The 12051-nt window shown below is 37.9% G+C and overlaps 1 protein-coding gene across 8 annotated transcripts in view; it reads right to left on the bottom strand.

Annotated features, from left to right (window-relative positions):
* Nucleotides 1-8808, bottom strand: part of LOC116298306 (collagen alpha-4(VI) chain) — a 29878-nt gene extending 21070 nt beyond the window's left edge. For 2 of the 8 annotated variants that reach the window (XM_031706699.2, XM_031706701.2), the window contains exons 1-6: nucleotides 8089-8461; nucleotides 4505-4696; nucleotides 3619-3789; nucleotides 3006-3197; nucleotides 1700-1885; nucleotides 834-995 (exon numbers count right to left, since the gene is read on the bottom strand). In XM_031706699.2, the coding sequence (XP_031562559.2) occupies nucleotides 834-995; nucleotides 1700-1885; nucleotides 3006-3197; nucleotides 3619-3789; nucleotides 4505-4696; nucleotides 8089-8155 (970 nt within the window). In that variant the 5' untranslated portion in view covers nucleotides 8156-8461. The other 6 variants (XM_031706700.2, XM_031706706.2, XM_031706702.2 and 3 more) reach the window with 6 other exon arrangements.
* Between the last annotated feature and the right edge of the window lie 3243 nt (nucleotides 8809-12051).

The raw sequence follows: 12051 nt of genomic DNA, 5'->3' as shown, positions 1-12051 counted from the left end.
CTGCAAATAATAACGAACTCAAAATTGTGCTACATATAATTTATAAATGTCGATATCGATGGTAAATGGCCCATCTATATTATAAAATATAGATTTCTTTATCCCCTTACGAAAAAAAAATTCGTAATTTATACTTTTCGTGTAGCAGCTAAAAGACTTGAATAAACTTCCAAACTTCTGCTTTGTTATTACCAATATCTAGTACTAGTAAAAAGCCTCTTTGTAGGAATCATGAAAGACCCATATGAACGTTTTGGAATACTTTATGGAAGATGTATAATCAAACGTGCTAGTTAAAATTAGATCAGATCTTCAGGTGGGAAAAGATGGACAAAAAACACTTCGTTCAAAAGTCATGAATTTCGAACACCAAGGAAAGTATATGTGCAGCATATTGATGCGCGTTCCGAAAAGACGTATTCGATCGTATATAGATTGTGGCAACTCAAACATAGCATTATTCTCTACATTATAGTTTCAACAAGCGACCTACTGACCGATACGCGCACTAATGATTAAACTGGTGCTAATATTTCATAGATTTCACAAACTATGTTTGGTGTGCGAAATTGTAACAAAGCTGCATTGGGAAAAAGTAATTTCGTTATTTCATCATTTGAATTTAGAGTGCAGTTCACGCCAAGTTCACAAATCTATATTAACTTGTCTTAATAATGGCGATAATTTCATTTCTTCATTCCTAGCTTACCAAAAGCCAAAGGCAAATTTTTTTATTTTTACAAATATTGTGCACGAATAACTGAAGAATAATGATTGGCGCTGAGTGAACGTTTATGAATACTTGGGACCATGAGATTCATAAACATAAATACCTTTAGTTATATCGAAGCAAATGTTTCGGCAGCCATCAGAACAACACATCAAGCTTTTGGGACATTCTTGGTTACTATAGCACTGGTGGAGGGCCCCAAGAGGACACCGAGAAGGTCTCGTTATGAACGGGCACTTGTCAAGTCGGAATATTTTATGGACAGCTAAAGGGACAGCAAGACACAGCCAATCAAATTGTGGGAATTTAAGAGATCTCTTCCTCGTTGTCTTGAACGACAGGACGGTTGTTTTTAGTAGTACGTACAGGAGACTAATGATGAATTTATTTGTGCTACTAATGGACGATGTATAGGAAATTCATTTGTGCCATTCTGCTTGGGAAACGTGGATGTTTTGCATGTATCAGTGAAATACGTGAACACCAAGATTTGAAGATTATTGTGGAATCCTCCGTTGAGAGAATGTTGTTCATGACTACACACTGAAGCCGGGTGGGCGTAAATTTGGATTGAATTTTTTCAATAAATATCCAATATACTGATATGATAAAACGAACTTGTGAAAATGGCAAATACGAATGCGCAGACTAGTCATGTGGTTTGCTTGTTGTGTTTTGTACTTATTATTGCTTATCGTATCGTAATGAATAATGGAAATATTACTTTGAAAATTTTATGCAATGAGCATGTGGGCTCTTTTGTAAATGCTTGAGGTTTATAGAAGTTGAAGTCTGCTATAGGAAAAGCAAGGATGTTTAATTTAAGACACATATACGAAGATTAGATATGAAAAGTATAGCTATCTAGAGTTGTTGATACACGATTACTATTAACGTTAGTAGTGCAAGTGCAGTTTAAAATGCATGCAAGTATTACACCAAAAACTCTTCTGCCATCATTTACCATACCAGGCGCAGTCCTGCCAGCAACTGGAGACGAAGTGGCCTCAGCAGTAGCTTTTGGCCCTACGCAGTTCATAGTACAGCCATCAGAACAGCATACTTTCCCGTCTCTGCATTCGCTGTCGGATATACACTCATGCCGGAAGTTAGTACATCTTGCATTCCGACGTAGAACGGGGCATAAACTTCTTCCTATCGTGCATGTAAGAGATCAGCTGTGGAAATAAAACTTTGCGCACCCCCATGCAAATACAAAATGCAGTGGTACAAAATACAGGAAACCCATAGGTGTTTGCATGCAGTAGTCCCCCTTCACAGTTCCCGGCGCCATATTGAAAGGTAGCATGCCTTTGCATCTAAGCGAGACGAACGGTGAGCTTGCAATGATAAAGACAAGTGAATAATTGTCCAAGGTGTTAAAAAGAGCTCACCGTTCGGTTCCCTTCGATGCAAAGGCACGGCTACCTACCAAGATGGCGCAGGAACTGTGAAACGGACAATCATAGACATTTAAAGCACTTCCATTAGGATGAGCGTAGCGACACCAAAACTCCCACCGATGTTCAAGTGGGAACTTGTAACACTTACAATCTTTAAAGAAAATCCTTTTTACGAGTTTTCAAACTTCAGATGATAGGCTTCGACTCGCCAAATTTTGTTCCCGATTCCCATTATCACGGTTCAAGTTGAAGCACGGCAAATCATATACCGAATTGTTCCTCGGTTCCTAATGGAAATGCTTTTTCTCCATACGCAATCCTGACTATTGTATATTATTTTAAAGGTGCAGTTATTTATTGGTGCTTAACATATTAAAATTAACTTAATTAAATCCTTTTTCCTTTGTTACAGAGCATGCAAAATACACGATCTTTGATTAACCCTCTCTTTAATTGCATGCACTAAATGTGATTTTATTAGGGCTCCAGTAAAGCCAGAAACTAGTCGTCTGCGTATGGAATTATTATATATGTAAAAAATACGGCGGTGAACTGATTGTACAAAAGGCTATAACTATTTCCCTCTCTCTCGTCTCCTAATTCTATTCTGTCTTCATTCCTCTTCTCTTTTTCTCCCTTTATTGCTATTTGACATTTTCCTTTATTGGATATCCCTAACTGGCTAGTTTCCGGCTGCATGGCAGCTTTCACATATTTTCATATTGAGCATTCAAATAAAATGGTAGCAACTACTAACAATAATGGGACTAAGACAATTCATGATAAATAAGTCTTATAAATGCAATTTAAACCGAATTTGGCCTTTTTCTTAAAGCAAACAAGTATCTACTCAGGTGCATTCTCAGACATACCTTTCGTTTGCTCTACTTCAGAAGGGTTGAGACAAATCTTCCGACATCCATCCCAGCAGCATTTAAAGGATCTACCTTGATCATGGCAGTTGGTATCGCTGTTGCATTGGTCAGAGGAACCAGCGGGGCAGTTGGTGCTATTGGTTGGAAAATGAGGACAAGTCGCATTTCTTTGTTCTACGTTACCATTTTCTGTTAAATAAAAAACTATTTTAATAGTATGTTAAAACATACTTGTACCGGTTTTCTCCCACCGCCGGAAAGGACAAAAGTCAAGTGAAGTTATCTGCCATTTGTCTTTCCAAATTTCTGACGGAACTAGACAAGTGTCAAGACAAGAAAACATAATCCTTGAGTCCAACCTAAGGTAGACTTGCCCCCAATGTTAACCTCTCTTGTTTCCTGAGGAGTTTTCTATATTACTTATTTTAATCAGTTTGTAATGCGCGTGTGAGCATCTCCCTATGTAATACGCGCAATATAAGTATTAAATCATTATTATGTCGTTTTCGAGAACTTAGAAAAAAGTAATAACTAATACTGCCGCGTTTTGCATGAGTTTTTTCTAATTTGTAGCTTTGGTACACCTACTATTTTTTCAGTGTTTTCTTACCATTAGCTTTTCTTGTCGTGGCAATATAACATCTCTTTGCGCATCCATTTGAACAGCACTTGAATTGGTCTTTACAGTCGAAGTCATTAGAGCATCCGTTTATTTCTGGAATACAGAACTTCGGCACTGACAGAAATGGACAGTTCCCAGGCCTGGGTAGTTCAGAAGGTGCTTAAAAATTATCAAAAGAATTCAAAAATGAAAATAAGGTTACGCAAAGGGCAAATCAGAGTGAGGGCAGATTACAAGCACACCTGACAAAAATTAATTTGCAGAATTTGAGAAATCCCAGATCTAGATGTAAAGGATAATATTGATGAAATGGCATTTTGACCAGATTAAACCTGTATTTCCCTTGCTTTAATTTTGTTGGGGTCAAGTTGGCAAAGAGATAAGTAGCTAGTCTAATATTCCCGGTTATGGATAGACTAGCTAAGTAAACATGATACACAGTGGTCTACTAGAGTCTTGAGTGTAGCGAATGTGTTTGTCATCTCTCACAATGTTATGGTAAGTTGCAGCAGGTCATTGCATTCAAAGAGGAAGCAACTGCCGGTTCTATTCTTGTCAGGAGAGTACGTGAGTGCATGAAATGAAAGGTGCAGTAGAAAACAACCTCACGACGTTTTCCGTACTACTGTTTGCTTTTGAATTGCACACCGAGCGTACGTTTTCTTGCCTGGAGAACAATTTCTGCAACACTGTTAGTTTCCTACTGAGCGTGACTTGAATTGCGTTACCACCTCTTGCATGCGCAAAGTATTTACTGTTGTTGTTTGTTGTTGTTTTTGTCGTACGGGGTTAAACCACAATTTACACTTTTCATATTTCAGGTTATGTGGTGTAAGAAACATTCTTTCTCCAACTTGCAAGACAGTTTACATACCAGGTGAAGGTACTTCTGACTTTTCTGTAACAGAAGCAGCACAGATCTTCTTGCAGCCATTTGAGCAGCATTTGAAGTTAGTTTGAGAAGTAGCACAGTCAACATCACTGTTGCAGAGATTATAATTGTCCTGACAGTATGTTGGCGGAGGAAGATATGGACACACTCCCTTTGTTATGGATCCGCTTGAAACTAGAAAGATGGAAAACAAATAGAAATAAAATTGATTCCAAAATGTTAAGCAATGTCATATGTACCTCCGAGACAATCGTGGAATCTGAGGCGTCGTATGGACTTTGGACCTGACGGAAAGGCCAACCTGCCTTAACGTATGGATTACATAGGATAATGTTCTAGCCCTAAGGTATCACAGGAGAGACTTGCCTGCATCCAGACCATGCCTAAAGCTAACCCTTTGAACTATCTGCTACGCTGTAATCCAGTATTTTATATCCCGGCATATAGACATGTTTAATAAATGTTGTTTCATGTTACTGTAATGTCCTTGACTTTGGTCAACAATATTATAAACAAGCAAATGGCAAATAATAAACTATGGCATATCGATTAAAGCGATTAAAGCAAAAAGTTCCCTTCTATTTCATTTTCAAAACGTCACTGAGTAACTGGGATAACGTGTTTTGGGGTTTCAATCAAGTCTCCTGCAGATTTCGGTACGTTCGCTTGCTGATGATTACTTTTATCCAATTATCATATTACAATTTTAACAAGATTTCATAATGGGTGGTAAAGTAAATGGAAGGGACATCTGCCCACGAGCATTATTTACATACTATTGAATCCATGAAATTCAGTACTATAATTGATTTATAATTGCCACGGCCTTATTTATGATATTGAGTAATAAACAATAAGTTAAATACGCCCATATTTCCTTCTCTAGCTATCTAGAACACCTAATTCGCCTATATAATTTAAACAAAACCTTTGGGTTTGTTTCATGATCGATAGAAAAGTTGGAAGTCTCATTTTTTGCGGAAGAAGGATAAGCAGACAACCTGGAGAAAAACCCTAGACAACAAAAGATATCCAATAGTTAACTTTACCCCCATATGTTAGCAGTTCTAAAGATTGCACGCTGTCAGATTCTATTGAATTTGTTAAAAATGAAAGGAAAACGGTTTCAGAAAAACACGCTAAGATTATATGAGCTTTAGATCCATGCTATGGAATGGAGTTAAAGCTACCAAAACTACATGACTTCGTTGGCGATATTGATAGATAAAGAACAATAGTGAGAATTAAGACTATCGCAGTTGCTGGAGTGCAGTCAGCACTAGTACTTGTCATGAGAAAACACAGGAAAATAACTGGGAGTATAACATGTACACCCATGTTATGGCAAGTCGCATCAGTGTCATTGCAGCTACACGACGACTGTGTTTTTAACAAAAATATCGAGAAGCCTAAATTACGACAAAAGTATAAGATTGGTGATATTAGACGAAAGTATAACAAGGATGATACGATTAGTGAGCCGAGTACAGCCAGCAAGCACCAGAGCTTGCTCTGCGGAACATACAAAAAGGACTAATGATGACTTCCGTGCAACAAAAACAAAAAACAAAAAATACATTCACTATAGGGTTACGTCTTATTCAACACTAGGGGGCGAAGGCTGCACCTACAAATATCTTTACATTTTAGCATTCTTATAAAATTAAAAATACGGATTGCTTATTATCTACCTACCAATCGACTTTGGTATGTAAGTAACTTAAAATCAATCTATCCGTTTTGTCCATAAGGCAAAAAGGCCTGCTGATAAGACTTATATAACCGAGAGATTACAACCATGCTAGAGCTAATGAACATTATCTCTTGTCACAAATGCATCGAGAGGGAGTAGTATAAAATAATGCACAGCTTCTATTGGTTAAATCCTAAAGGTGGAGGCAATGTTGCCCTATCTTAGCTTTTTTATCGTTTTTATCAACCATAATCGCGGCAAAAGATCCTATGGGGCTTGACCTAGTTCATTATCAGGGTGGCCGTCACGCACGAACAATACTTTAGCTGTGACCTTAAAGGAAGCATAAGAGTCGCACGAGGTGTAGCTTATCCAGCAAACAAAAAACAAACACAAAAATACACACACACACACACACAATACAGCAACCAGTGTAAATCTAACTTGTATGCAATGAGTCGGTGTAAAGACAACTTGTAAATATGGCAGTATATGTCGTGGCTCTTTTACCCTGGCAAAGGGTCGAAGTTCCGAAACGTTATCCTAAATAACATTTGATATTTCTCGGCTATTCTGCAAACACAAAGTTAACTACAGTTCACAAACTCAGACAAGTGCCTTTGCCAAGCGCTTTGCGTATTTTGACCTCGACACACGTCCAGGCTCGTCTTCAAAACGTCTAGTGTGTAAAAAGGATCTTAGTTTCCATTATCGGGTACCGATTCTGACCTTTGAATATTTTCCAAATATTTTCAAATCGTAGAGAAGGGTTTTTTAGGACATTTCTAGAGGTTTGACGATCTTGAAGATAAAACAGTAAAAATATCGATGATTTTCCTTTATTTTTTCAATAATCCTTTTCTTTGCTTTGAAGAAAGCCTATGCAAAACTGACAAGTTGGTGTTGTGGCCAAATGACCATATTTCTATGAAATTTAAAAGTTTAGATATATATATATATATAAATCTATAAAACTATCAACAGAAAACGTCTCAGTCGTTTGTCATCAGCAGTATCCTCAACTGTAGAAGGACTCGCTGACAAGGTCTCATTTGCTGATAATGATTTCACTTTTTGATTAATGTGATGATAAGATACCATTTTAAAATCCAAGCGAAAATAATAGGCTGTAAATAGGTTGAGGTCTGGAGGCAGCAATGATAAAACAATAAACAATAAACAATAAACAAATAAGCAAGCACAAATCAAATAGTATTTCTGGAGTGATTGAAGTAAATCAAATAAATACACTTTGCGATAAAAATCAAAGCCTTTATCACCAACACTAGACTATTATATTCCTGATATTCTTTGGCAACCGTTGACGCTTCCGTCGAAGGCGCCTTGATGGATTTCCACGATTGTTGTTCTAGCAAGAACGATAGCTCTGTGGTCGATATGAGATTGATAAAGCAGAAACTTAAATACCAATAAAAAATGAGTGCACGTCCTCAAAGAAACAACGAAGCATTTGTTTTCAAAAATACATTGATGCGGATTAAAGTTCCGTATCTCTCAACGCCATGGATAGGTACATCCTCTGTCGATTGAAGCTTCGCGATCGTGTGCTTTCACCTACTCTATACTACAATAAAGTATCATAATAATGATACTCTTTATCGCAAAACACGCAACACTCTCTAAAGACTAAAGGGAAGACCAGATCTTGAAGAAACATGGTCGTTAAGTCAATCTGCACACGCGAATCTATAGGTAACTAATTACTAAGGTTATACTAAACAACTCTAAGATTTAAAGGATTTAATAGGCAATAAATGATCACATCGTGTTTCATTTAGAAATAAAATAAACCGTTTGAATGATTTCAAAGACTTGGTAAGAAGTGGTTTGAGTTCAACAGAGTACGACTTACCGAAGACCCGTACATGGATGAAGAGAATAAAAGCCAGTAACACACTCCAACGTTCTCCAGCAGACATGGTTCTGATAAATAGTTGCTCCAAAGTCTGGGAATATCTCCTGAATTCTCAACACCAAAGGCAATTATGATAGCCTGAAGCAGTTATCGCTCTTGTGAGATACACAAGTATGTGACGCAAGCTTCTTTCTCTTCAAGAAGCGAGGCGTGAGAGAAAACCCTTGCGTGAGTACCGGCAAGCTGTCGATGAGAGAACGGAAGAAAAGGATTATTAAGAGGAAAGATTCAGTGTTCAGCTAGAAAGTAGAATAGAATACCCCTGTTCACGCGTCACAAGCAAAGCCGTGACACAAGGGTCTAATGAGGAGAAACACCACAATATCACCTTTTCGCAGCAATTTTTCCAACGTTTTCATGCGCGCGTCAAGCGTAACAGAATACTTGGTACTTGCAGTGCGCTTTATGTGGCATAGAACCCTGCTGTTGTGTATGGTTTTGAAACAAGTATTCTCCCCGTCTCATGCTGTTTACTCAAACACATAGGTCAAATAGCAAACTTGGAACACACGGCATAAGCCATGTTATACTTCTCTTCAGTGGAATTTTAGTTGATTTTGAAAAGACAGTGCTCTCTCTCGATTGCCACACACGAAAGTCCAAAATAGACGTAAAAGTTTGAGGCGTGACATGTTAATCGTATTCGAACGATGGCACAAATATCGCCTCGCCTTATCCTTTCCAGCACTCTAAGCTGACCTCAAATATTTGCGGTGACAGTTGAGCCCGTGATTTGGATACGAAGTTTTTGGATTTGTCGTAAACATGACTGATAAAAGGTCGGATTATACACTCCTGTTTTTATATCAATAAACAAAATTGAACTTCAGGAAACCTTTGTCGGAAACACTTGAAATTAGATCTTGAAAGTGTTCTCTTAAAACATCTTCTATTACAAAGCACACGTTTATAAATGATTACTCTTGTGTATTGTAACTGTTTAAATGTGTTTGGAATAAACAGAATGAGCTACGATGAGAAGATTTCCCGACGTTGTAATCGTTCCTACATCGGTTCAACCCAGGCGTTTAGGTAACTATCAGTTCAAAGCTACCAACTTGTAAGACATTTGATTTATTCGAATAATTTCAAACTTGCTGGAAAGCTTGATCTTTGGGGACAGTATCTTCAGCCAATGGCGGACGACTTAGGGGGAGGGGGTAGCTTTTCCTGTATCGTGTTGAACTTTTTAAAGACGCTGTCGATGGTATGGTACTTTTCAAGGTACTCTTATTTATTAGCGGCCCTAGGCTATTTTGCTTACTAAATTGAGGTTCATACCGTACGCGCGGGTCAGTTTTTTCAGTCTTTGTAAATAGTAATGGCCGACCCTATGCATTGCCATGGAGAAAGTTGAATAGGAGAAGAATCTCCTTTAATTAACCTGCCATTCTGCGTCAATGAGGGCGGTTTGCTTTGTGATTCGTCGGAAATGGGTGGATGAGTAGAATTTTAGTGGACAAAAAACTCAGAGGTGAATATCGCTATAGAATGTCAAAATATAACAAAATCAAAATAGCAACCGCTTTGCTTTTACTGGCTTGATTTAATTTATCTAGCGAAGGATTCTTGTTGTTACCGCAACAATTTTCCGTACGCTGTATTGTGAGTAATGGTCAGTGCAGTTAAGGTCAACAATATAGAGGACTTGCGCCATGCCATGCTCCTTAATCGTCGAATAAAAATAGTGACCCAAACTAGGGGGCCGCATTTCAAGCAAGACGCACCAGTGTATTCCAGGATAGATAACTATATACCAAGTTATAGTTTGGCAGCTATTATGTATTTTTAAATATCCTTGTGGTGTACGTGATTTTCGTGGCGAGGGTCACTTCTCGCATTCAAGTGAACGAAACAGGAACATCCCTAGCCGCAAGAACGAGAGCATAAGGCAAATGTTGAATCGGAAAAAAACTACGAAAACATCTCTTGGAAAATATTACCACCACACCATAGCCAGTGATCTCGATAATTTCGGCGAAGGTGGAGAGCAGATATCGCCGGTACCAGAGCAAATCGGTCTTGGCACGTTACAGGGATGACAGTAGACAAGGGTAGATTTCTACTGTGAAATACCATTAGCGGATTAAAAATAAACGTCACCACACGGCTTTCACCTCTGATCTTCCATGCTTTTTCAAGGTGTCAATGTGCGCACTGTTTCCTGTGTGACATAGAGACCTCTTTTGATTTCTCTTCTTTCATCTATCGGAGGGACGTAAAAGAACCACTGAAAACCCTGGCAGTGACTACCCTCAGTGCCTACACCTCATATTAACCATTTCTCATGATTGTAAATTGCATAAAAAGCAATCTGAAATTGAAAACTTAATACAAAGCGCCTTTGATTATATCCATATAGAAAGAGCGCTATATAATTTAAAGCATCATTATCTGCGGGCGCACTCTTCTGATTGATTAGCTTTATTACCATAATTTTCAAAATTTATCTACAAGATAATATTGATACAGGTATTGGTAATAGCTACTCAGAATAGCTAGACTAATCGAGCTGAGTAGCTGCTAAGATTAATTCAGCTATAGTAGGCTGTAGTAATAAATGATAATAAAGAACAAATCATATATAGTAGTATATGATCATACAGATAATGAAAAATATATATAATATGTATTATTGATATTCCTCGAGGCGTTGTTTCGCTGCTTTCATTCTCGAGGTATCCCCTATTGTGTCCGTTTTCATGTTATAATATTAAACTCGCAGCTTGGTTTTCTACTCTTATCTCGATCATTAAGTTATGCGTTAATGTTCGTACTTTTATTTGCTATTATTGCTTAATTCAATTTACCAAGCATCGCATCATGACACACTAAGTGATCGCAGAATCCTAAGGAGTTCTTATTTTCATGTTCTCGATTTTTACTATATAGACCAAACCCACTTGGGCGGAAGGTTTTCCCATTTAATACCACGTGTCATTCACCTAGAGTTTCAATTCTTTGTTTGATGTAATTGTAAGAAGACACATGAATATTGATACAACTCAAACAAAGAAGCTTATTCTCAACTTATTAAAATGAGCAAGACGCCCTACAGGCGTTCACTGGGTTGCCTGTATCATCATGGTACAGAGGCCTCGTTGCAATGTTAGTCAAAAGATAATGGAATGGTTCACAGAAAATAATGATTTCGTTTAAGTTGTCTAAAACGATCTTCTCCCTCAAGGTGTCCTCTACATGATATTAAAATATTTGCAGGTTCTGCCCTTTTGTAGGCCACAAAATAAACAGTTTTGTGTTACACATGTCACATTACTTGTGAATTTGATCTTGCGCCATGACGCAACACGATCAAATATCCCAATGTGCCTGTCAGAATCACCAAAATAGTCAATAGTACCCGGAAGTCTTCACGGCACCATCCAATAGTCCTTTGCGGGCATATGATGATCCAAATACAGTAAATGTTTCTCGTAAACTTTGACATAAAAGATAAGAAAGCATAGGTCTACTTTTTGTAGATCGATATTGCTTATATGACTGATAACGTCTGATCGAACTTATACAGGTTTCAACTGAATAGGAATAGATATGTTTTCACTTAAAAGATTGCATTATCGTTGAAGATTTAAATCTAATAGAAAAATGGATTTAAATTTTTTTTATGTGGATAAGACGGGATTCGAACCCACCAAAAGTAAAATATAAAAAAAGCGATTCCACTGTGCCATACCCCCGAGACATCCGCAGAGCTGAGGCGGCGTATGGACTTCGGACCTGACGGCGATTAAATCCTTCTGCCCTTGGGTGTACGAATTACGCAAGAAAATGTTCTAGCCAAAGCATCAGGGGAGAGACCAGCCGGCCCCCAGACCATATCGGCTAATCCCTTGCATCTCTGCCACGCACGGAATCGGTTGAAAAAATACTGTTAAAAAG

The sequence above is a fragment of the Actinia tenebrosa genome, unplaced genomic scaffold (genome assembly GCF_029948245.1).
Source record: "Actinia tenebrosa isolate PJP-AT-01 unplaced genomic scaffold, QUT_ActTen_1.0 PGA_scaffold4__44_contigs__length_22323623, whole genome shotgun sequence".
NCBI classification, from domain to species: Eukaryota; Metazoa; Cnidaria; class Anthozoa; order Actiniaria; family Actiniidae; genus Actinia; species Actinia tenebrosa.
This window is presented reverse-complemented; position numbering and strand designations above follow the sequence as displayed.